This window comes from Balaenoptera physalus (assembly GCF_965194825.1).
Source record: "Balaenoptera physalus genome assembly, chromosome: 19".
NCBI lineage: Eukaryota > Metazoa > Chordata > Mammalia > Artiodactyla > Balaenopteridae > Balaenoptera > Balaenoptera physalus.
The window spans coordinates 53,656,264-53,683,489 of NC_138900.1; the positions used below are offsets into that span (position 1 = coordinate 53,656,264).

Consider the following 27,226-nt stretch of genomic DNA (forward strand, 5'->3'; position numbering starts at 1 on the left):
ATCTCAGAGGACAGAAGTGACCTTTCCAACATTTACCTGATGGTTTAGGCAGTGGAGAAGGAAGCACTAGGTAATTCAGCAGTAACTAATGATAGCTAAACAGTCCATCTAGATTGTTGCCAGAAGGCTATGCTTGCTTGGTATCTAGGCCTTTAAATGCCCATTGGACAGGTTTAAGAGAATGATATCTACTAAAGTTTTAACTCAGCAGTTTATTTTCATGGGGTGGAATATATCATATAAACATGAGATACATTCTTTGACCAACAACACATGGGTTTCAACAGTGTAAAGTTCTTAAAGACTTTATCTATAGTCTTAAGGGAAATAGATAAACACATTAAAAAATGACTGTTAAAAATCCTCACAGAAGAAAAATCATGGATGAACTAATGTAATACTTCCTGGGGTCTGCCTTGACTTTTCTAAGATTGAGAAGGTTAGTGGGATATTATTTGACCTTAAAAAGTTTTTTTAAAGAAGTTTTTTGGTGGATGTGTGGAGTGGTGTCCACTGGCCCTCTCTTAATAGCAGTAAGCAAAATTTCTCTCCACTGACTGCAGAATGCAGAGCTTCTTTGTATAAATGTTACTGCACCATATAGAATACTGTTTTCAGATGGTTCAGTTGATCTTTACCAAAGATTAAAAAATAAGGAATATTTAAAATCACTGTCTGATTATGCAGTGGTTAAGATTATTTAGTGGTGCAAATATGATTGTCCCTGTGTTTATAAAATAAGTGCTCAAAAGCCCTTTGTTAATTCTGAGATGTTCAGCTTTGAGAAAATGCTCTTGATGAGAAGAAAGACACCTAGTTCCCACTTGTAGCAGGGGTTTATCCTACTTATCTAAAGTTAGAATCAGTAATAATCCTCATGGTTTTGATTAGCTATACTCAAATCCCTAAGATCTGTAAAATGATCGATTCACCTATTATCATAAATTTAAACAATGAAGCCATTCTCGATTTCTTGTTTTTCTTTCTCTCCATGTGGGGAATACCTTCTAACTTTTCCTTCCCCTTTCTTTATCATCTTCAGAGATTTAATTTTAGGCGCTACAGTTATCCTCAAATATTTAATCTCAGTAATTACAAAAATAATATTTGCTTTATTTATAGATATTTCTGTTTTCCAGTGAGGAATAGAAGCAGAAGTATTTTATTTACTTTGTGGCTGATACAGAGGAAAGATGATAGGGTTTCCTATAAAAATGGAGATTTTTTTTCCCCAAGTTTGTTCAACTTCTTACTAAAGCTAATTAGGCTAAAGTACAGACTGGGAATAAATGTCTGTGACATCACTGAGTTCTGCATGCATCTCTGGGCCACCCAGGTGCTAAGGTACTGTAATAGGTTCTCAGTGTATAAGAGAAGAAGAAATACCAAATAAATAATTAAAAGCTCATTGTGATTTACATGGTAATGGAAGTATGTTTAAGGTGAAGAAGTTCTGTGGAGGAGAGTGTAGAGTTATTAATTCTTTTTAATTAGGAGGAGAAAGCAGGGATGGGAGACATGGAAAGCTCCACAGAGAGGGTGACATTTGAGTAATTTTGAAGAATATTCAGATGGACAAGATGGAGAAGGACATTTCAGGCAAGTCACAGAATTGTGGAATAGTTGATGTGTTTGGGGAGTTGGATATGACAAACAGAGTGAAATACAGTGGGGAGTGGCCCTGGAGAGGTGTGTCAGTGTAATTGTTTGTGGAAATTAGTTTTTTATTAATGGGAATAGAAATGGCCCATTTAAAAAAAAATAGAGCAGGTAAATATTGATCTTTAGAAACTTGTTATATTACTGTAGCAGTTGTTTTTGCTTTGAGATAATGTGACTTCACAATGTATATGCATACCTAAGTTATCAAATGCAACAGTAATTTTTTTTTTTTGAAACATGAAGATAATGGAAAGAATATTTGTGCAGTATTGTGTTGATTCTGTAATTCCTTATTTGGGATATGAGGCAGAGGACTAGGACCCTAGAGAAACTTTCAGTTTGCATATGGAGACATACAGAAATGTTTATTGCAGCATTGTTTCCAACAGTGAAAAATTAGAAACAAACTAAATGCCCTCAGCAGGAGAATGGATAAATTTCAGTGTATTCGTATAATGGAATATTATTCAAAAGAATGAGCAGGGTGTATTAATCATAGATATATCTCTAAACCAATGTTGAATCAAACAAAAAAAATTACAGGGTGAAACATAAGTATGTTAGGTTTTAGATAAAGTTTTAAATCATGTAAAACAATACTATATAGAGTTTATAGATATATACGTATATGGCAAACATAAAAAATGCATGGGAGGACTTTCCTGGTGGCACATTGGTTAAGAATCCACCTGCCAATGCAGGGGACACGGGTTTGAGCCCTGGTCTCAGAAGATCCCACATGCCGTGGAGCAACTAAGCCCGTGAGCCACAACTACTGAGCTCACATGCCACACACAACTACTGAAGCCCACTCACCTAGAGCCTGTGCTTGGCAACAAGAGAAGCCACCGCAATGAGAAGCCCATGTACCACAACGAAGAGTAGCCCCCGCTCGCCACAACTAGAGAAGGCCCATGCGCAGCAACACAGACCCAACACAGCCAAAAATCAATCAATCAATCAATAAAAATCAGAAATTAAAAAAAAAATGCATGGGATGACAAACACTATAGTAGAGTGTTTATTTCTGGGGAGAGAGGGAGGGGAATGGGATTTTTTTAGGTAGGTGGCTTTAGCTATATATGTAAGGATATATCGTATGTATGTTCTTTAGAATCATGATCTGAACTAAATATGGCAAAATATTAAAGTTTGTGAAAATTAGGTAGTAGGTACACTACTGTTGTTCTTGACATTTTTCTGAAAACATGAAGAAGAAAAAAGGTCAGAAGATGACTGACAGGGACTTCCCTGGTGGTCCAGTGGGGAAGAATCGGCCTTCCAATGCAGGGGACACGGGTTTTGATCCCTGGTTGGGGAATTAAGATCCCATATGCCGCGAGGCAACTAAGCCCGTGCGCCTCAAACTACAGAGCCCACGTGCCCTGGAGCCTGTGTGCCACAATTAGAGAAAGAAAACCCGCACACCGCAATGAAGTTCCCGTGTGCCGCCACTAAGACCTGACGCGGCCAAAAATAAAAAAGTAAAAAAATTAAAAATAGAAAAAAAAAAAAGAAGATGATGGACAGAGACATGAACAGCTAGCAGTAAAGAGAATGAAATTTTTCAGTTTAGGGATGGGCATGGCAGGTGCAGAAGGCTCTGTGAGAGGAGGCGGTACTGAGTCAAGTATTGGTGACTACGGAGTGGAAAGGCGGGCTGAGGACTGAATGTGTCTAATTCAGTCAGATATTTGAGCTAATGATTTCTTTTTCCTGACGTTTTTAGAGAACTATGAAACGCAATGGGAGCAGACATTGTCTGAATAGGAGAAGTAGGTTTGGCTCTCGAGAGAGAGACTGGCTGAGAGAAGATGTGAAGAGAGGCTGTGTTTACCTGTACGGAGCAGACACCGCCACAGCCACTGCAGTCAGCGCCTCCTCCGCTGCCTCCTCCTCCTCCGACTTACATCTTGTCCTTTGCACAGTAGACACGCCAACGTCAGAAATTTGTGCTGGAGAGGGAAGGGAACGTCTTTATTTGCAGCTTCATGGAGACCTGGTCAGGTGAGGTCAGAGTTTTACCACTAATTCTCCTGCAGTATAAGTCACATGTGTTTCTGCTTGGAAGTGGGCTTTAGGATTTTATTCGTGCTGGAGCTGATGATGGTTATGGGGTCACTAGGCTTGGAAAAAGATTTGTCCTTGGAATGCTGACATTAGGATTCTTGAATTTAAAAACTGTCAGTGAAGGAAAATTTGATAGTTACTTCATTTGGATTATATCATAGGTCGGATATCTAAATTTAAAATAAATTTTTTTAAAAGTTTTTTAAAATTAAATTTATTTATTTTTGGCTGCATTGGGTCTTTGTTGCTGTGCGCGGGCTTTCTCTAGTTGCGGTGAGTGGGGGCTACTCTTCGTTGCGGTGCGCGGGCTTCTCATTGCGGTGGCTTCTCTTGTTGTGGAGCACGGGCTGTAGGCACGTGGGCTTCAGTAGTTGTGGCTCGCAGGCTCAGTGGTTGTGACTCACGGGCTCTAGAGTGCGGGCTCAGTAGTTGTGGCTTGCGGGCTTAGTTGCTCTGTGGCATGTGGGGTCCTCCCGGACCAGGGCACGAACCCGTGTCCCCTGAATTGGCAGGTGGATTCTTAACCACTGCGCTGCCAGGGAAGCCCAAAATAAATATTTTTAAAGTTTTTAAGTAATACATATAAACAGAATGAAATAGAAATGTATAAAAGGAAATAGAATGAGAAGTACTTATGGTCATGCATGAGTATGTGTCATTATTTGTATATAAATTTTAAAAACTAATGGTGCTACATGCAACATGTCAACTTAATATCTCTTAGAAATCTTTCCATATTAATATTTATATAATTTTCACTTATTTAATGGCTAAATAGTATTTCATTTTATGAATCTACCACAATTTTAGCTGGTCTCCTATTAATGGACATGTAGGTTGTTACCAGTTTTTTACTACAAGTACTGCTGCAATTAATATCCTTGTACCTGTGATATTTCTCCCATGTGGAAGTCATCTGTAGGGTAAAGTCCTAGAAGTGGAATTGCTGGCTCAGAGGGTATGTGCATATTTAATTTTGATAGATTTTGTCAAATTCCTCTTCATAGAACTTATACTTTGATGAATAATATAAAAGTATACCTATTTCCCCCGTACTTTCTCCAGAATATGTTAAATTTTACATATACAGACACATCCTCATGCACGAGCACATACTTGATTGTGAATAGAAATGATTGTCAACAGTTTTTAGAGAATCATAAATTCAACATTCCAAGGACAAATCTTTTTTCAAGCCTGATGACTTAGAATTTTGCAAATCTGATAGGAATTTTGTTATTTTGTTTTAATTTTCATTTATGTTAATGAGTTAGGTTAAACATATTTTCATAGGTTTAAAAGCCATTTGTGTTTTCTTTAAAATCTTTTATATAAACGTGAAGAAAAAGTAGTCTCATAGTAGTCTTATACTGTGCGTATGAACTCTTTTATTCAGCTTTTAAAAAAAAAAACTATTAGTTCTTTGAGTTAGACCTCGAATAAGAGCTCCTTAAGTGCCTGACCATTGACTTTCTCTCCTCCCCTTTCCCTGTAATAAATAAATGTCTCAAAACAGAATTCACAACTGTGGATTCAGTACTGTTGAAAGTGAGAAAGGAGGCTCCCACTTACACCTAAAAATGTGGCAACGATAGTAACACCTTCAGCTGAGCTAAACATTGATATCATTTTAAAGTCTAAACTGGGGTTTATTATGTGTTCCTTTAGGATTTGGACTAATTCCTGAAAAAGTAGATTAGCACTTGAATGTTTTCCTTGTTCACCAGTTAACTACATTTCCTAAATCCATTTGTAAAATGAAAGGATCAGACTGGGTGATCCTTAGGCTTTTCTAAATCTTAACACTGATTCTGATCTAATTTTATCAGGTGGAAAGCCTTGACCTACATTATAGCTGGTAGTGATTGACGGAGTTCAAGTATTTAAACCTAAGACTTAACTCATCTGTATACCAATGTGCGTATATACAAAAATACTAGAAAAGTGGAGAAAACCCCACTTGAATTGGCTTGCTACTACTAGTTGTGTAGTTAGTTAAGAATCCAAATGTGACACAATTTACTTTTGTGAATCTAAACTGTACTTACAATGGAGTTTGTCTCTTTTTAGTCCTGTAGCCTTGATAATTTTGTAATGAAATAGCTCTTCGAAAACATGATTGATTACAAAATAATGAAAACACTGTTGAACTGTGGTTTGAAGATATGAATATATTTTCTTTTTTTTAAAATTAAAAAAAATTTGTACAATTTTTAAAGGTTATACTCCATTTGCACTTATTATAAAATATTGGCTATATCCCCTGTGCTGTACACTGCATCCTTGTAGCCTGTCTGACACCCAGTAGTCTGTGCCTCCCACTCCCCCCCCTTCCCACTGTGTTGCTCCTTCACCCCCCACTGGTAGCCCCTAGTTTGTTCTCTATATTTGCAAGGCTGCTTCTTTTTTGTTACATTCACTATTTGTTGTGTTTTTAGATTCCACATAGAAGTGTGATCATACATTATTTGAGATCCGAATATCTTTTCATTGCTGGAGTAGGAGCTCAAGAAGCCTCAGCCAGCCAAAGAAATGATGATGATAGATTTTAGCTAACATTAAGTGTTTTCTTTGGCTAGTTAACGGGCTTACTGCTTTATGCACATTTTCTCATTAAATCCTCACAGTAACTCTAAGAGAGGTAAGGTTATTCCTTTCCAATGAGGAAAATTGAGGCTCTTCGAGAGGTCCGGTAACCTGTTCAAGGCCAGGCAGGTACTGCCAAGCAGTTGGAATGTTGACATCATTCATGATAGATGGCGGACTTCCTTCCGAGTAAAGGCCCTCCCGGAGGGGAACTGGCACAGTGTGCCTTACTCAGTTTCACTATTTAATCATAATTGTTTAAAGATCTTTTTTAGACGTCTTACTCAACGGTTAATTGCTTGAGTTCAGTCTTATGTTTATCGCATCAGAAGAATAGGTACTTTCTTTGTAATAGCCCTTCATAAGATAGTTGACAGTCTAATGCAATATCTTTTTTTAATAACATTTTTTGCTGCTTAATGAAGTGTGATTTATGTTCATTGTAGAAATTTTGGGAAAATGAAAAAGTATAAAGAGAAATAATTTTCATTGCTTGTGCTTTTTGTAGATTATCTCACTTAGTCCTCATAACAATCTTGTGAGGTAAATACTTTCCCCATTTTATAGATGAGGAAAATGAGTCTTAAAAGAGTTAATCATCTCACCTAGAATCACTCGGCTGGTAAGTGTAGAGCTGGAATTTGAACTCTGGCATTCTGACACCAGATCCCATATATTACCTCCCCCTTCCCCCGCCATGCTGACATTTTTTTTCCAGATCTTTTTCAAAATGAGTGTGTGCGTGTAATTTTTTAAAATTACGTATTTGGACCCACACCATATATTCAATTTTATTTACTGCTTACTTCAATTAATTTCCTTGTGTCATTAAAAATTCCTTAGATACCAGTTTTAATAACTACAGAATATTCTATTTTATGCATATACTATAACTTGTTTAAAATTTGAGACATTATATGCAGAAATGGTGTAGAGCTTGGATTCTGGATTGAGAGCGTGTGTGTTCAAATTGGCTCTGTTACTTTGCAAGTTGCCTAACGCTTTGTCCTCAGTTTACTAATCTGTACAATGGAGGATGATAATATTTACATTATAGAGTTATCATGAGGGTTAAATAGATTATACATGTTATGAAGATTAAATGAATTAATACTTGTAACGCTTCTTAAACTCTAATGTCCAGCTGGGGAGCTTGTTAAAATGCAGATTCTGATTCATTGGCTCTGGGGTGGGGCCTGTGGGTCTGTATTTCTATTAATCTCCTAAATGATGTGCTACACTTTGAGGAGCAAGAAGTAAACTACTTAAAATGATGCCTGGACCTGGTAAGTTCTCATTAAGTGTTACCTGTTTGGGTTGTTTCAAGTCATTCAACACTTAGAAGTAGTGTGATGACTAAACCTTTGCCCATGACTCTTTACGTTGTTGATTTCCGTGAACTACGTCCTAGAAATGGGATTACTGGCACTAAAATTACCCCATGTTTTTCCTAAATCATCCATGACTTCCTTCTTTCCTCACTCTTTTTTAATCATGGACTTGTCACTTGAATTTAACGGAGGGATTACTGGTTTATAGACTTTTAGCACTTGAAGGAACCTGAGACAGATATCTGCTGGCAGGGGTCTTCAACCCCTGGAACTGGGCCACACAGCAGGAGGTGAGCAGTGCACAAGTGAAGCTTCATCTGCTGCTCACCTTTGCTCGCATTACCACCTGAACCGCCTCCTGCCGCTCCCCACCAGCCTCCCCGCCACCGGGCCGTAGAAAAATTTTCTTCCACGAAACCGGCCCCTGGTGCCAAAAAGGCTGGGGACCGCTGCCTACTAGTAAAATGAACCTAACCTACCAGCCTCACCATCCACTGCCCTTTCCATCCGGAAATACGTGTGGGGGCAGGGCTTTTGGTTATCACAACTACAGGGGAGGGTTACCAGCATCTAGGGTCAGCATTCAGGACAGGGAGCCTTAATGTCCTCAATGTGTGGGACCATCTTGTACAGCAAAGAATTGTCCTGACTAAAAGGCCAGTAACTTCCGCATGGGAATCACTGAAACCATTCTCTTTCGTTTTATGGATGTGCAACAGAGGCCTGGAGAGGTCAGGTCCAAAGCACATTCCTGCAGCTAGCTGCCTGGTGCTCGTGCTCTAGTTGGAACACAAGTATCCTGTCTCCCAGTCCAGTGCCCTTTACATGATACTATTTGGTCTGTCTGTTTTATTGGACTGTTTAAGTGACAGATGACTCAGTAGTGAAGCTTAGTGTAATCATTGCCTTCTCTTTGAAAAGTTGTAAAAATATCACATGTGAAATGAAGTGCCCTTTGGCTCATGGTCATATTTTTACTTTTATTTTCAGTCATCAAAATGACTAAGATTTCTGTGGTTGATACACTATCTTTTAAGATAAGCTAAGAATCAATAAAATATATCTAACAGAAAATTATGCCCTCAGGATTTGAGATCCTGAGTTCTAATTCCTTTACTATCACTGATTTGCTGGGTGACCTCTTAACAAGTCACGAAAGTTTTGTTTACCATATCTTGGTATTGTAAAAGTGGAATGAAAAGCCCTGTTTCAGGATACATACTGAGCTGATTAACCCTGAGGAAGGAAAAAGGAGATTATTTTTGTTTTGTGTTTCATATTTCTGTACTATTTTAAAGCTTTAAAAGAATGTGTTACACATTAAGTAATTTGTTTTTATTAAAACTTTGTTTCGTTTTTACATTTTAATACTTCTAAAATCAGTGTGTATCTTACATTTGTTGGAAGGTCATAGTCTAATTGGCAGTGTTTTTTCTTTCTTAATGGTTATTACAATGCCATCTGGTTTACTGCAGTACAGTTCTGACACTAACCACGCAGAGTTTGCACAAACTTCCTTCACAAGTTAAAGGACATTACACCTGAAACTAACACAACGTTGTTAATCAGCTATACTCCAATATAAAATAAAAATTAAAACAAACAAAAAACAAGTTAAAGGGCCTGATCTCCAACAAGACCGCCCTGACTTTACACTCTGGTTGCACTTCTGGCCAACTGGATAAAAATTTAGGGGGCTCCCATGACCCCTTCAGGTTCAGTAATTCACTAGAATGTATCACAGAACACAAGAAAGCAATATTTAAGATTACAATTTTCGTATAAAGGATACAAATCAGGACCAGCCAAATGAAGACACACATAGGGCGAGGTCTGGGAGCATCGTGTTACCCTCCCAGCACATTAGTGTGTTCATCCATCGGGAAGCTTCAGTACAGAGTTTTTATTGAGGTATTATAGGGTAGGCTTGATTGATTTAATCATTGATCAGGTGCTTGAACTCAAATCTCCAGCCCTCCCCTCCCCCAAGGTCGGGCTCACTCCAAGCCCCAGCCCTCTCTTCACGTGGTTGGTCTTTCTGGTGACCAGCCCCCATCCTGAGTCAGCTCATTTCTTAGCATAAACCGAGGGGTGATCCAAGGGGCTCATGAACGACTAAGACACTCCCATTACTCAGGAAACTCTGAGGATTTAGAATCTACCCCACAGGAACCAGGGACTACGAAGGCTAGAAAGACTCTTATACAACAATGATGCATGGAAATAGTGTATCTTTCAAATGATGATGTATTAGGCTAATGACGTACAGTAATTCTAAAACACAACTTTTTATGTTTCTTGATGTAAGTTAACATATGAAGTGCTTTCAGCTCTCTTCTGCATAAATTTTTTATCTACATTTAGAATATAATATTGTTTCCCTAAAGGAGGCTAGGCTTTGTAAGGAAACCGACACAGGTTCAAACCCTGATGCCATATGTACTAATTGTGTGACTCTCTGAACCTCATTTTTCTTATTTCCCAGTTTTGTAAAATGTGAGATACTTCCCAGCATAGTGTCAGGTATGGAGTAAACATTCATCAAAGTATCCTTGTTGTTTGTATCATGATCTGTATTGTCGGTCTTAAAATTTTGCAGATTTTACCTTTATAGATGGCCAGAGATTGAGTTTTAACCTGACTTTGATGTAGAGAATGCTGCTCTGCTTTGTTAAGGTCTTGGATACAATATGTTGGGTTTTAATAATGTATACTTTTGCCTCCCACTATTAACTAGAATTCTTGTGAAATGATACCTGGAATGAAATGTACTCTTCTCTTACCTCTAACTTAACTGTGGACGCTGTTCAGATTGGCTAAGAGCTACAAACACTGTTGATAGCATTACTGTATTGGTTGGCTGGTTTCGAGAAAAATAACCATATGCACATATATTCAGATTTACAAGGACTATTGTAGCTCCTTGAAGCATTAGAAGTAAACTAAAACTGTTAACAATAGTCATATTGTCTCTTCTTAAAGCCCTAGTGGAAGTATTTCAAATGCTGAATGGAACCTTTCTTTGCTAACATACTCTCTCCTACACCTGTTTTGCAGTATATATATTTCCTTTGATTTGTGAGAGATTTAACACGCAGCTAATTAGCAGCCTGTTAAACTTTTGGAACTTTGAAACACAAAATTGATCCGTAAGCATATTACAGCATTTCCCTCCCCCATACTCTCTACTCTCTTAAGCAGATGAGTTTAATGAGTAAATGGAATTAGTCCCTCGTTTTACTTGTTTTTGCAGTTCTTGAACTATTTCTTGTTTGCTCATTTATGCTGAATTAATAAGAGCAGATGTTGAGATTCTTTTGATTTTTTTTTCCCCCTCCCACCAGGGAAAATACTTTCTTTAGGTGGAAATATATAAAGAGGGTTTCCAAAATCTACAGAGCCTTTTTAGACCAGGAAATTTGATCAGGTAAAATATGTCAGAATTAGGATATTTCCATTTCTCCTGGTTTTCCAGAGAGAAATAGGAAAATTGAGTTAGTGAGCTTTAGCTTGAAAGTACTAATAATATTTCTTGGTCTTGAATATGTGATCATTATATGGAATTATATTTAACTACATTGAACTCTGTATCCAAAAATAATAGCAGTGTTCAGGTAGAATTTGTATTATATTAGCAAGGTGTCTTAAATACCTGAAAGAGCCCTGAGTTTTAAAAGACCCTAAAGATCATCTGGCCCAACTTGATTCTTAGAGGAAACTCTTCTAAAGTGTCCGTGACAGAGGGCTCTCTAGCTCTCTGTGAGCTATTTTGAGAGGTAGTCTGTTTCATTATTGGGCATCTCTAATCATTAAGGTTCTTCCTCATTTTTTAATCAAGTCTACCTGTGCAACTTCTCCTTGGTCCTAGTCCTATTCTTTGGAGCAATCTAGATAGAGGAAGTCTAATCCTTCTTGACATTGGAAGGTAGAGAGAGCTCTTTATGCCCTTGGTCACCTTGTCTTCAAGTTAATCCTTCAGTCAGTCTTCCTCTTACATGGCTAACTGACCCGTCCAGGATATAGTTTATTAGAAGTCTCTCTTAAAATGCATCCTTCTTAGAAGAATTCTACCATTGTACTGGGAAGGTGCCTAATATTGTCACAGCCCTTTGTGGATTTTTATTTTATTTGACTAGAGATTAATTGTAACTGATACTTTTATTCTGAAAAGTTTATTTTTCATTTCTATTAAATTCAATATTTATTGGTCTTTGTAGGCTTTTAGTTCTTTGGTCATTCCCCATGTAGCAGTTCTGAGTTGATGGAAACTGAAAGTCAGAACTGAACAGTCAGGAGGGGCCAGGTAGTGGTTTTACTTTTATTTTTATTTATTTATTTATTTATTTTAGATTTTTTAAAAAATGTTTATTTATTTGGCTGTGTTGGGTCTTAGTTGCGGCATGTGAGATCTAGTTCCCTGACCAGGGATCGAGCTCTGGCCCCCTGCATTGGGAGCGTGGAGTCTTAGCCACTGGACCACCAGGGAAGTCCCTATTTTTATTTTTTACTTTCTGTACTCATCAATATGATTTCCATTCCTAAATTACCTTTTTTTTTTTTTTACAGTTGTTTATATTCCACTTTCTAGTATTCCCATTTCATGTTTTTTTAAATTAAAGCATATTGCCAACCAGTATTTTCTAGTTCTTTAACCACAAAACACAGAGTTCCTTCATGTCTTTTTGCCATGATGGAAGGTTTATCGTGTTTCTTCTGGTTAATACAAGACTTAAGTTTTCTAAACAGAATCCTTTTAGGATATGAATAATGTTCTTCAAGATCTTTTAAACATACAGGCTTTCCTATACTTGTTTTTTGGTTGTTGTTTCAGATAGGGGAGACATTTTATTTTTATTCTAATTAAAATTTATTCCATTCCTAAGAATTTTTTGAATAATGTCAGTACATTATTGAACACTACTACATGCCAAATAATTTGCTAAGCACTTTATATACTATGTGATATCTTCTTGTAAGCAAATAAGTAAATACTTCTAATAACAACTCTGTGAGTTAGGCACTACCCATTATACTGGTGAGGAATTTGAGACAATGAGGTTAAATAACTTGTCTAGGGGCACACATGCAGTTGATAAGTGGCAGAAGTGAGACTCAAGCCCAGGCAGTCTGACTTGTGGAGCTCATGCTCTTAGCTGCTGTATTTATGACTGTTTGCTTTCTGATAAAAGAATTGTAAATGAGCCGCCTTAAGTCTGTGTAATTTTAAAATATGCAGTGTCACCAGAAGCCACAGGTGATTACTAACATTCTGGTTTTACCTAGCTTTCAGTCAGAGCCATGTAATCTAATGATTTCTGGGGAATTCCTAGTTTTTATGGAAAAATCATCTGTGAAGCCAGAGGAAATATATAGGATATAGTCAGCAACCCAAAGTCTCCATTTATAATTGTGTTGCAGCTTATGTGAAATCAGTTATGGCCAGGTACCATCTTTTATATCTCATAATTTCAATTCGATGCCTTTAAGTTTGAACCAGAGGTTCTCAAAGGGCCCTCTGGGGGTCTCCAAGACTTTTTGAAGAGGTGCATGAGGTCAAAACTCTTTCATAATAATAATGAGATATTAATTTTCTTTTTCACTTTCAGTCTCATAAGTATACAATGGAGTTTTCTAGAGGCTACGTATCTGAGAATCTAGCTGTCTTCTATTAAACCAGCTGTTAAAGAGATTTATAAAATGCAAAACAATGCAAGTCTTCTCACTAAATTTGTTTTATTCTGAAAATGTAGTTTTCAAAAAATATTTGTCAACATGTAATGTGTTTATTGTTGTTATTTTAAAATGAATAAATAAATATTTAGAAATTCTTAAGTTTAGTTTCTCATTCAGTAAATGTCAATAGATACACCCCGTGTAAACAAAAGCTCTCTGGGGGCCTCAAAAACTATAGAGGGATCCCGAGACCAAAAACTTTGAGCACCGCTTGTTTAGATTAGTTGTATCATGTGATATTAGAGAAAAATCTTGATATAGAAGTAAAAATCTAGAGCATATTAAAAGATTTTAAAAATCAAACGAAGTGTGTTTATTACTTACCAAATATTTTTCTTTTGAATTGTGTAAGCAGGAGACTGGAACCTACTGAACGACCTCTTCAGATTGTTTATGATTACTTGTCCAGGCTGGGGTTTGATGACCCTGTGCGCATACAGGAGGAGGCGGCAAATCCTGACCTTGGCTGTATGCTTCGATTTTATGGTGGTAAGGATTTATCAGTGGCTGTGTGAATACATTAATGACTTTTAATTGATTATTTGTACCTCTGTCTGTCTTCAGCCTTTTAAAAATATTTTATCCAAAGCCGTTTTTAAGCCAATTTACTAATGTAGTTAGAAAACAACAGCAAAAACAGCCTTCCCTTTTTATTTTTGCTCTTTTTGTTCTGGTGTTTTGCGGACTTACAGAATTGTTACGTACTTTTGCCAGCCTCTTGATCAAATCATAGCTTTATATATTTTCAAGTTCTTTATAAAGTCCATGAACTTCTGGAGAGCTCGAGAATGTTGAAGTAGGTGGTCATTATCATATATGACTTAACATTTGATGAGCACATCAGACGTGTATATTGTTGAATTTAGTAAGCTTTAAAATCTCGGATATTTTACATGCTCTTCTCTTTCGGTGCATTTTCCCCTATTGACTATTTTTCACCTGATCACTTTACTCATAAAGTTAGACTTAAGGAAGTCAGAATATTTCTGAATATTACTCTCCAAATATACATCAATAACTAATAATACTACTGAGTACCATTTTTTGAGTGCTTACTGTGTGCTTTTATGCTTATGAATTACCCAGTTTACTCAGTATAGCCAACTTATGTTCTAGGAACTGTTGTCTCATTTTACAGAGACAGAGAGGTAAACTTGTTCAAGGTCATACAACTAGTAAATAACAGAGCTATTTAACACCTAACAGTTTTGAGTTAATATGACCCATGTATCAAACAGTTGAACTAGTAACTAAGTTACTAGTATATGTAGGCATAACCATTTACTAAGATTCCCTGCTCTCATTCCTCCAATTATTGATTTAATCTGAACTCTTGTGACACACGTCACAAGCCAGTTTTATTAAGTGCACTTCACAAAAGATTTTATTTATAATTTTTCATCACAACAATATTTTCTGACATGTTCCTTAAAAGTTGGTTTCGTTTTATTTTATTTCCATTCATTTCTCTCCTTTGTTAGTTCATGGAGGGAGAATAGTTGCTAGGTTGATGTTAAATCTGAGGAAAATCTTTTAAGACTAATTTGAGGAACACAAACGATCTATTACTGTAAAGCCTGGTTAAAAAATAATAATAAATCTTGGATAGTAACATGCTCTTTATATGTGGTTGCACATAAGTTCTTCACTCCATGTTTTCATTCTGGGATGAAAGTTGAGCCTTGAGATGCTGGCAAGCTCCTTTATAACCAGTGAGATTGCATTTGAAGTCAGTCATAATACACAACAGTTGGCATGATTGCATTAATTTATTAATACCACCTGATAAATTGTAGCATGCCTAGGATCTTAATATTCCCTTAAGAGGATATTTCCAGTAAAGTCAAAAAGAGTACCAGTTCAGGGGGCTTCCCTGGTGGCACAGTGGTTAAGAATCCACCTGCCGGGGCTTCCCTGGTGGCACAGTGGTTGAGAATCTGCCTGCTAATGCAGGGGACACGGGTTTGAGCTCTGGTCTGGGAAGATCCCACATGCCGCGGAGCAACTAGGCCCGTGAGCCACAGCTACTGAGCCTGCGCGTCTGGAGCCTGTGCTCTGCAACAAGAGAGGCCGCGATAGTGAAGAGGCCCGCGCACCGCGATGAAGAGTGGCCCTCGCTTGCCGCAACTAGAGAAAGCCCTCGCACAGAAACGAAGACCCAACACAGCCAAAAATAAATTAAAAAAAAAAAAAAAAAAAAAGAATCCACCTGCCAGTGCAGGGGACATGGGTTCGATCCCTGGTCTGGGACGATCCCACATGCCGCGGAGCAGCTAAGCCTGTGCGCTGCAACTACTGAGGCTGCGCTCTAGAGCCCGCGAGCCACAACTACTGAAGCCCGCATGCCTAGAGTCCGTGCTCTGCAGCAAGAGAAGCCACCGCAATGAGAAGCCTGCGCACCGCAACGAAGAGTAGACCCCGCTCTCCACAACTAGAGAAAGCCCGTGCGCAGCAACGAAGACCCAACGCAGCCAAAAATAAATAAATTTTTTTAAAAAGTACCAGTTTGTAGCACTTACTATATTGGGGGGGGGGGTCTTTAACAGAGAACATTTCCAAAAGTGAGCTCTTTTAATTCAGAGAAGCTAGTATAATTTGAGTGAGAAAACTACATTTGGGAAAGAGGTTTTTAAAGCTAGTTACTTTTGAAAATAGGCAATATATGTATATGGCACCAGAAATAAAAGGTTAAAAAAAGTATGTATGTGTGTGTAGATAGATAGATAGATAAGGGTATTTTCTGTTGGCTGTGTAACAAATTGCCTCAAAATTTAATGACTTAGGACTTCCCTGGTGGCACAGTGGTTAAGAATCCACCTGCCAATGCAGGGGACACGGGTTTGATCCCTGGTCTGGGAAAATCCCACATGTTGCGGAGCGGCTAAGCCCGTGCGCCACAACTACTGAGACTGTGCTCTAGAGCCCGCGAGCCACAACTACTGAGCCCGCGTGTGGCAACTACTGAAGCCCATGCGCCTAGAGCCCATGCTTCGCAACAAGAGAAGCCACCTCAATGAGAAGCCCAGGCACCGCAATGAAGAGTAGGCCCTGCTCACTGCAACTAGAGAAAGCCCGCATGCAGCAGTGGAGACCCAACGCAGCCAAAAAATAAATAAAAATAAAAATAAAAAATTTAGTGACTTAAAATGATATTAAATATTTATTTTTTAATTTATTTTTATTTTTTGGCCGTGCCATGCGCAGCGTGTGGGCTCTTAGTTCTCTGACCAGGGATCAAACCCACGCCTCCGGCAGTGGTAGCACGGAGTCTTAACCTCTGGATCGCCACGGAAGTCCCGATTATTATATCATACAGTTTCTGTGGGTCAGAAATCTAGGAGGAATTTAGCTGGATGGTTTTGGCTTGAGCCTCAATGAGATAGTGCTCATTATATTGGCTGAAGCTGCAGTCATCTGAAGGCTTGAGTGGGGCTGGAAGATTCACTTCTAACATGGCTCACTCATGTGGCTGTTGGTAGAAGGCCCCAGTTTCTCACCAGTTTTTGGCAGGAGATCTCAGTTGCTCACTATGTGGACCCTTCTCTAGGGCTGCCTAAGCGTCTTCTCGATGTGTCAGCTAGCTGCCCCCAGTGATGAGACACACACACATGCACATGAGCGCATGCATGCATGTGCACACAAACACACAACACACACACACACATACACACAACACACAGAGGCATCAGTGTTTTTATGACCTAGCCTCATAAGTCACCATCATTTTCACCACTTTCTGTTTATTAGAATTGAGTCACCAAATACAGCCCACACTATAGAGAAGGGAAATAGCCCTGACTTTTTTTTTTTTTTTTTAAGGCCTCTCCTTTTGAAGAGAGGAGTTGTAAAGAATTTGAAGTATTCTTTTTGAAGCAAATAGCTTAGCAATCAGCTTTCAATATTTCTTGCATAGAGTCTTTGGTGCGTTAGCTTAGAATATAGTGTTAATGAGGCCAGGGTCAGAGGGCCTAAGTTCAAACCAGTGTTTTGCTTTGTTTGCTGTATATGAAACGTCTCCGGTACTCCAGGGGCCATTGTGCAAATGCTAGTTATCAGTCTTGCTGGGGTGGGTGCTGGGGGAAAGTGAGTGGAGTGACTCAGTACAGATTCATGATATAAAAGTCTTGAAATAATGTATGTAACTAAAGATGAGTGGGTAGTATGATCAATCACAGAGATTAAGAGAGCCCATTAATCAGCTCCTTATTGTGTAAGAGGAAGTGGCATCTAGAAGGTGTGATTTGCTAGTGAAGTTGTAGTTCTGGGGCTGAATAGCTCAGGTAGCATAGCACCCAACCTGAGCATTTCTTTCTGTCTGGTATTCTCTGTACATGTTTTTGAGACAGTTTCATCCAAGGAGCATAAACACAAACAAAAGAAACCAAATACAAAAAAATAAAAAAAAAGAAACCAAATACAAAACAATTGCATATATAGTATGTTTCCATTCATTTAAAGTTCGAAACAGGCAAAACTCAGCCATATTGTTTAGAGATGTGTGACAGTACCACTCTCTGTCCATCCAAAGCTGCTCTTTCCTTCTTCCGTAATAAGACTTAGAGGTGGGCACATGACTGACCAGCTACATCTTGTTTCTCAGTCTTTTGTGCAGTTTGGTGTGCACCTGTGACAAAATTTTCTTCAGTGGTATGGAGTGGAATTGTTGTGTGCCACTTTTATACCTGGTTCCTAAAGCCTCCCATGCATACTTCTTGCTCTTTTCCTCTTCTGTAGGGTAGGAAGGCAGTCATCAAGAGCAATATTGAAGTCATGTGTTGAAAATGGCAGAGCCACCATCAGCAGGAGTTTCTCGACAGAGTTGACCCCTGGTAACCCAGACTGCCCACCCTAGCAGAGAATTACATTTCTCTTGTGTTTGGGCCAGTATATTCTTTTTGTTACAGTAGTTAAAAATGCTATAACTGTGGCTCCCACTTGCCACAACTAGAGAAGGCCCGTGCACAGAAATGAAGACCCAACACAGCCAAAAATTAATTAATTAATTAAAAAAAATGCTATAACTAACACATGAATAGCAGAAACATAAAGAAAACAAGGAAATGATTATTATAAAAGTGAAGAGAATGGCTGACCTCTAGGGTAGAGGGAGGAAGTGATTCCTACAAGTAGAATGTTTGAGTTAATACAAGTATATACTGATAGTGGTTATCTATTAAGCAGTGATATATAATGTGATAATTATGATGTAACAATCAATTTGGTATATACCTGTTGAGAATTTTCTAACTTTTATTCCTATCTAATGTGTATTTGCAGAAATATATTTTGTTTACATAAATGCTGTCATTTGGTGTTGGTCTTCATGCTTTTTTTCTCCCAATAGTGTTTTGGAGGACTTCTCTTAACTATCTTCTATATGCATTTCTTTGTTGCATACTATTGGATGTCATGTATGTATTATAGTTTATATAACAATTTCCCTAGTGATGGACTATTACAGATAACACTGTAGTAAAATTGCATCTTTGTGCACCTGTGTTTCTTTTTTTTTTAAATGATGTAATTGGAATTTTTATTTTATTTATTTTTTTAAATTTATTTATTTTTGGCTGCATAGGGTCTTCATTGCTGCGCACAGGCTTTCTCTAGTTGCGGTGAGCAGGGGCTCCTCTTTGTTGCAGTGCGCAGGCTTCTCATTGCAGTGACTTCTCTTGTTGAGGAGCATGGGCTCTAGGCACGTGGGCTTCAGTAGTTGTGGCTCGTGGGCTCAGTCATTGTGGCTTGCAGGCTCTAGAGCGCAGGCTCAGTAGTTGTGGCGCACGGGCTTCGTTGCTCCACGGCATGTGGGGTCTTCCCAGACCAGGGCTCGAACCCATGGCCCCTGCATTGGCAGGCAGATTCTTAACCACTGTGCCACCAGGGAAGTCCCTGCACCTGTGTTTCTTCAGAGTAAATCTCTAAACATGAAGTTATTGGGTCATAGGATATTTATTCTCATTTAAAATACTAATAGTTACTACTGCAAAACAAAAGTATATCCCATCAGTATATCAGAGTACCCCTTTGCTCACAATATCACCTTTTAATATTATTAGCATTTAAAACTTTTACTAATCTAATGGATTAAATGTTGGTCTCATTGTTTTGATTTTGTTTACCTGATTACTAGTATGGTTGAATATTGTGTCATATTTACATTGATCTTTAAGTTTTCTTCTCCTTTGAATTAACCCTGGATATTTCTGTCCTTTTTCATATTGATCAGAAGGACTTTTGTATATATTCTGAATATACATCCTCTGTATACTGTATTTGTGACACATTTTTTTTCCAGCCTGTAACTTGTTTTGTAGTTTTACGTATTGTTTTTTATTGTGCAGAAGTTTTATTTAATCAGATATAGCCAGTCTTTTCCTTTAATACCTTTACATTCCTTCCCTATCCTAGGTCATAAACATACTCTATATTTTCTTCTAGTACTTTTATATTTTTATTTTTATTTATTTATTTATTTTTTAAATAACTTTATTTATTTATTTAGTTTTGGCTGTGTTGGGTCTTCGTTTCTGTGTGAGGGCTTTCTCTAGTTGCAGCGAGCGGGGGCCACTCTTTATCGCGGTGTGCGGGTCTCTCACTATCGCGGCCTCTCTTGTTGCGGAGCACAGGCTCCAGACGCGCAGGCTCAGTAGTTGTGGCTCACGGGCCTAAGTTGCTCCGCGGCATGTGGGATCTTCCCAGACCAGGGCTCGAACCTGTGTCCCCTGCATTGGCAGGCAGACTCTCAACCACTGCGCCACCAGGGAAGCCCACTTTTATATTTTTAGAATGTGATATGAGGTAGGGATCTAACTTACTTTTTTCTCTGTTGATAGCCAGTTGTTCCAACAATACTTATGAAATAGCTCATCCTTTTCCTGCTGATTTGAAGCATCACCTTTATTATTATTAAGTTCCTATACAGGCGGGGGTCTATTTTTGGACTCTATCCTATTACATTGATGTCTTTGTCTTATGCTAATACCAACACTATTTTTAATATACCTATATGATAGATTCTGATAGTCAATAAGGAAGTTCCCATTCACTTTTCTTCTCTGAAAAATCAGGGAGATCTCTAGAATCAAAGAAATCTTTCTGAAGAAGTAGTATTTGGGTTGGTTCTTTAAAAATCGACAGAATTTCAATAATCAGAATGGAAAAGGAGGACAGAGGTGGGGTATTAGGAATTTCAGTGCATGTTCTGTGAATCACACACAGAGAAAATTTGAGTCCAGATTGTTTTGGGCCTTGAGTACAATATCAGGAGTTTAGCCTTCATTTGACAGATGGTAGCAGGAAGTGATGGGATCCAAGTGTGCCTGAGAAAGATGAATCTGGCACCAGAGTGAATAATAATTCAGGCATGAATTAGTAGGGATCTGAACTAGGGAATGGGAAGGAATCATTCGTGTAGAGACTTTTTGAAGGAATAGTCAGTAAGTGTTGATGGTTGATTGAAAAAAGGAGTTGAGGAAGAGAACCTAAGAGGCAAAGCTGGCTCTGAGGTTTTGAGGCTGGGTGGCTTTGGGAGACTGACAGGACTTGAGTTGTGAGAAGGATCTGGTTTGCAGGGATGGTGATGACTTGGTTTCAGGCATGTTTAATCGTAAATGGTGGTAGACATCCAGTTGGAGATGTCTGGCAGGTAGTTGGAAGTGTGAAACTAGGAGCTTTGGAAATACAAATCTGGGAGTCAGGTACATGGGAGTGTTAAATCCGTGGAAGTTGTTAAGATTATCTTGAAAATAATACTTAAATATAGGAAAAGAAGGAGGCTTAAGGCAGAACTTTCATTATAACAACTAGCATTTGTTTTATACCCTTACTATGTGCTGAGCATGTACTAAGGTGCTGAGCACTCTATGTACCTTTTCTCATTTAATCCTTACAACCGTGTAGGTAGATATTATTACTCTGGAGAGGTCTTAACTGGTTCTAAATCTCTTCTTTTTTTTTTTTTTAAATTAATTAATTAATTAATTAATTTTTGGCTGAGTTGGGTCTTTGTTGCTGCCCGCAGGCTTTCTCCAGTTGTGACGAGCAGAGGCTACTCTTTGTTGCAGTGCGCGGGCTTCTCACTGCGGTGGCTTCTCTTGTTGCGGAGTACGGGCTCTAGGTGGGCAGGCTTCTTTAGTTGTGGCTCGCGGGCTCTGGAGTGCAGGCTCGGTAGTTGTGGCGCACGGGCTTAGTTGCTCCACGGCATGTGGGATCTTCCCGGACCAGGGCTCGAACCCGTGTCCCCTGCATTGTCAGGCGGACTCTTAACCACTGTGCCACCAGGGAAACCCTAAATCTCATCTTCTTAACCTGTAAGGTACTCTACCATATAGTTGATGGAGAAACAGTTTAGAAGAATAAGAGGGATCCATAAAATGTGAGAACTGGGAAAGACTAGGGATCATCTAATCCAAGTCCTTGGTCTTAAACTTGGGAAACTAAGGCCTAAAAATATGGAACTTGTTCAGGGTCACGAAACCAGATTGTGGGATTGCTTAGCCACCACTTCTTCACAAGATTTTCTACTGAAATACTTCAAATCACAGAGTGTGTTCTTGTGTTGGGTGGGGGGGTGGCTATTGCGAGTTTGAAATTTGTTTTGAGGTTTCCTGTTTTACTCTTTAAATGTAAGTAAATGTTTCATTTTTACCCCAAAATGTATCAGCCAGTATTTATTTATTTGTCTGTTTAACTTTTTATTTTGAACTAGCTTTAGATTTTCAGAGCAGTTGGAATGATAGTACAGAGAGCTCCTGCACACCCTTTATAAAGTCATTTGAGCCATTGTTCCTGTATAAATAGTGCTTCATCTTTCTCTGGCTTCTTTAAAGATTTTTCCTTTGTCTTTAATTTTCAGCAGTTTGATTATGAAGTGTCTGGGCTTGAATTTCGTTGAGTTTAGCCTGCTTGGGGTTCACCAATGCTCCAGGTATTCTGTCCAGGTTTTATAGGTGAATTCAGTGGGAGAGACAGGGTAGAGTGGGCTTTCTCTGTGTAACTCAGAACCAGAACCTTAGTGGCATCTTTTGATTAAAAGAAGTATTTCAGGGCTTCCCTGGTGGCGCAGTGGTTAAGAATCTGCCTGCCAATGCAGGGGACACGGGTTCGAGCCCTGGTCTGGGAAGATCCCACATGCCGCGGAGCAGCTAAGCCCGTGAGCCACAACTACTGAGCCTGTGCGTCTGGAGCCTGTGCTCCACAACAAGAGAGGCTGCGATAGTGAGAGACCCGCGCACTGCGATGAAGAGTGGCCCCCACTCGCCGCAACTGGAGAAAGCCCTCACACAGAAACGAAGACCCAACACAGCCAAAAATAAATACATAAATAAATACATTTAAAAAAAAATGTTATGCTTAAAAAAAAAAAAGAAGTATTTCATTTTGATATAGTCCAATTTAACAGTCTTTCCCTTTATTCTTTTCTAGAAGCTGTATTGCTTTGCCTTTCAGTTTATATTCACAATCTGTCTGTGTGACTTCATTTTTTATTGTCTGTTTTGAGTATCATCATGAGCTCATGGGCTTATTTATATTTGTTTCAATTCATTTGCACCCATTTTTCTTTCTGATGCTCAATTTGTCCCATCTCAGCTAGGGGGAGCTCTTTCAGGTTGCTTTCTATGTCCTTCCAACATGACCCAACTACTGTCTTTGATAGCATTCTAGATTTTCCATTAAGTTCTTGATCTTTTCATCGTCTGACTCACACCAGGAATAGATTATTTTTCTAAGGACTCCTGGTTCATTTTAGTGAAAAATGGTATTTAGAGACTACTATGGGCAATAGACGTATTCATTGCTACAGGGTTGTCCTTGATCCTTTTTTTTTAGAAACTTTTTTTTTTAATTATAAAAGCAATCCATTTTCTTTATAGAACATTTCAAAGTATAAATATATAGGGAAATTAAAATTATCCCTAATTTTCCACTTAGAACCTTAGCTTTCGTGATTATAAGTCTGTTTTTTAATTAGAACTCTTAGACATTCCAAACGTTTATTAGAACTTCCTCATTCTGTTTTTTACCACTTTCAGAAGATTAGAGACTTGAGGCACTCTGAATATCTAGCAAACCCTCCAAAAATAATAATAAACAGCATGTTATTTCATGTATAAATAACTTATCCCCCCCAAATTGAATGTTCCTTTCTGAGAGTGGTGATGGATAGATTTAGGAGTTTTCTTGGTGATAAAATATAAAGAAATAAGGCCAAGGAAAGAGAGACTCAAAGAATTGTACATCGATTGATATAACATCTGTTTCATGTAAACTTCAAAAGAGACTATTAGACAATTTGGAAACATGAGAAGCTATAATGAAGTCCCATTTTTATTTGATGTAGCTAACTTTGTAGTATATCATGCTGTTAACCAGGATGGGGAATATAAATGCAATAGCAAGTTTGGGGAAAATGATGAGATTAAAAAAAACCCAGCTTCATTGAGATATAATTCACATACCATAAAATTCACCCTTTAAAAGTGTACAATTCAGTGCTTTTTAGTATATTCAGAGAGTTGTGCAACCATCACCACTATCCAATTTTAGAACATGTTTATCACTGTAAAATGAGCCCCCCATATCTGTTAGCAGTCATTCCTTATTTCCCACTCCCACAACACCTGGCAACCATGAATCTACATTCTGTCTGTATAGATTTGCCTATTCTGAGCAATTGATACAAATGGAATCATACATACTTGGCTTTCTGTGGCTGGCTTTTTGTACTCAGCATAATGTTTTAAGGTTCACCCATTTTGTAGCATGTATCAGTACTTAATTTCTTTTCATGGCTGAATAATATTCCATTGTATGCATATACCACATTTTGTTTATCCACTCATCAGTTGATGGACATTTGTGTTGTTTCCTCTTTTTGGCTATTATGAATAATGCTACTGTGAACATTCATGTACAAGTGTTTGTGTGGACATATGTTTTCAGTTCTCTTGGATGTAGATGTAGGAGTAGAATTGCTGGATTATATGCTGACGCTATGTTTAAGCTTTAAGGAACTGTCAGACTGATTTCTAAAGTGACTGCACCATTTCATAATCCCCCCAACCATGAAGGGTTCTAATTTCTTTACATTCCTGCCAACACTTGTTATTGTTTGTCTTTTTTGATTATAGTCATCCTAGTGCGTGTGAACTGGTATCTTGTAGTTTTCATTTACATTTATCTAATAACTAATGAGGTTGAGCATCTTTTCATGTGCTTGTTGGTCTTTTGTATATCTTCGTTGGGGAAATACCTGTTCAAATCCTTTGCCCAATTTTTAATGGGATTATTTGTCTTTTTATTGCTGAATTGTAATAGTTCTTTATTTTGGATACAAGTCTCTTATTAGGTATATGATTTGCAAATATTCTCTCCTGTTTTGTGAGTCTTCTTTTCACTTTCTTGATGGTGTCTGTTGAAGCACACAGCCTTTTATTTTCAAAGTCCAGTTTATCTGTATTTTCTTTTTCGCCACTTGTGCTTTTTATGTCAATATCTAAGAAACCATTGCCTAGTCTAAATTCACAAGATTTATTCCTATCTTTTCTTTTAAAGTTTTATAGTTTTAGTTCTTACATTTAGGTCTATAATCCATTTTGAATTAATTTTTGTATGTGGTGTGAGGTTAGGGATTCAACTTCTTTCTTTAGCATGTGGATATCCAGAATTCCCAGCACCATTTGTTGACAAGACTATTCCTTCCCCATCGAATTATCTTGGCACCCTTGTCAAAAATCAGTTGTCCATAAAGTAGGGGTTTTTTGGTGAACTCTCAATTCTATTCTATTGCTTTATGTCTATCCTTATATCAGAACTGCACTTTATATGCCAGCTCCTTACTTTGTAGTAAGTCTTGAAATTGGGAAATATGAGTCCTCCAATTTTGTTTTCCTTTTTGAAGATTGTTTTGAGTTGAAAAGGCTGTTTTTCAACTGTTCAAGCTGTTCTGAGTCCATTGCATTCTATGGGAATTTTTGGATCAGTTTGTCAGTTTCTGTCATGAAGTTACCTAGAATTTTGATAGGGATTGCATTAAATCTGTAAATCAATTTGGGGGGTTTTGCCATCTTAACAATATTAAGTCTTTGTTCCCAGGGACACTGGCTGTCTTTCCATTCATTTATGTCTTTTATAATTTCTTACAACTATGTTTTATAGTTTCAGTATACAAGTTTTGTACTATTTTCATTTTATTCTTTTTTTTTTTTTTTTTTAAATAAATTTATTTATTTATTTATTGTTGTCTGTGTTGGGTCTTCGTTTCTGTGCGAAGGCTTTCTCCAGTTGCGGCAAGCCGGGGCCACTCCTCATCGTGGTGTGCGGGCCTCTCACTGTCTTGGCCTCTCTTGTTGCGGAGCACAGGCTCCAGACGCACAGGCTCAGTAATTGTGGCTCACGGGCCCAGTTGCTCCGCGGCATGTGGGATCTTCCCAGACCAGGGCTCGAACCCGTGTCCCCTGCATTGGCAGGCAGATTCTCAACCACTGCATCACCAGGGAACTCCCACCATTTTATTCTTTTTGATGCTATTATAAATGCAATTGATTTCTTAATTTCACTTTTGAATTGTTTATTTCTAGTGCATAGAAATACAACTGATGTTTTAAAAATCTTGTATCCTGCAACCTTTCTGAACTCATTTATTAGGTATAATAGTATTTTTTGGTGTGGCTTACCTAGGAAGGTAATTTTCTATACACAAGATCATATTATTTTCAAATAGAGATTGTTTTACTTTTCATTCTGATACTGGTTTTGAATCTGTAAAATTTTTTTTAATTTTATTTTTTTGTTGAAGTATAGTTGATTTACAGTGTTTCAGGTTTACAGCAAAGTGATTCAGCTTTATGTGTGTGTGTGTGTGTGTGTGTGTGTATTCTTTTTCAGATACTTATTTTATGTGTGTGGGGGGGTGCCATGCCATGTGGCTTGTGGGATCTCAGTTCCTTGACCAGGGAATGAACGCTGGCCATGGCAGTGAAAGAGCCAAATCCTAACCACTGGACCACCAGGGAACTCCCCTCAGATACTTTTCCACTACAGATTCTTATAAGATACTGAATATAGTTCCCTTTGCTATACAGTAGGTCCTTGTTGTTTATCTATTTTATATATAGTGGTCTGTATCTGTTAACACCAAATTCCAAATTTATCCCCCCCCCCGCCCTTTTCCCCTTTGGCAACCGTAAGTTTGTTTTCTATGTCTATGAGTCTATGAATCTGTAAATTTGAGGTGAATGGGGACATCTGTTGGACATGTCTAGCAGGCAGTTGGATATATAAGATCAGAACTAAGGGAAGATTGGGGCAGGAGATAGAAATTTGAAAGCCCTTATCAACATATGAATAATGTAGTTTTGGGGAAGTGGAAGCCAGATTGAAGTAAATTGAGTAAATAAAAGGTGAGGTAACAGAGATAGCTAATGTAGAAGCACAAATGAGAAGAAAAGAGCCTCAAAAGGTTAAACTTATAGTTTCTTAAAATGTGGTTTATGGGCCATCTGCGTTTAAATTACTTGGGATACTTGTTAAAAATACATTTTCCTATGTTCCATCCCAGACCCTCTGAATTAGACTCTCTGTGGATAGGTCTTGGCGTTCTGCATTTTAAACTAATTCTTAGATAATTCTTGGGCACATAGGAATTGGAGAATGCCTCAACTAAAGGAATTCTGTTGAGAATGAGAAGGAATGGGAGAAAACTTGAGTGTTTTTGTAGCTTTGATAGAAACAATAGGGAGGGTGGAGTTGAAGAGTGAGAAGAATGAAGAACCAAACTCCCCAAGGAAGGTGGAATTGAGAAAAGAGATGAAAGGATTGGCCTAGAATAGAAAGAGAAATGACTC

General features: G+C 38.1%; 1 protein-coding gene across 4 annotated transcripts in view; it reads left to right on the forward strand.

Moving 5' to 3' along the window:
* Positions 1-27,226, forward strand: part of PHLPP2 (PH domain and leucine rich repeat protein phosphatase 2) — a 76,962-nt gene that overhangs the window by 7,705 nt on the left and 42,031 nt on the right. For 3 of the 4 annotated variants that reach the window (XM_082438965.1, XM_082438966.1, XM_082438967.1), the window contains exons 2-3: positions 3,392-3,669; positions 13,738-13,871. In XM_082438965.1, coding sequence (XP_082295091.1) covers positions 3,392-3,669; positions 13,738-13,871 — 412 coding nt within the window. Of the gene's footprint in view, positions 1-3,391; positions 3,670-13,737; positions 13,872-27,226 lie in introns of those variants that run through there. The other variant, XM_082438968.1, reaches the window with a different exon arrangement.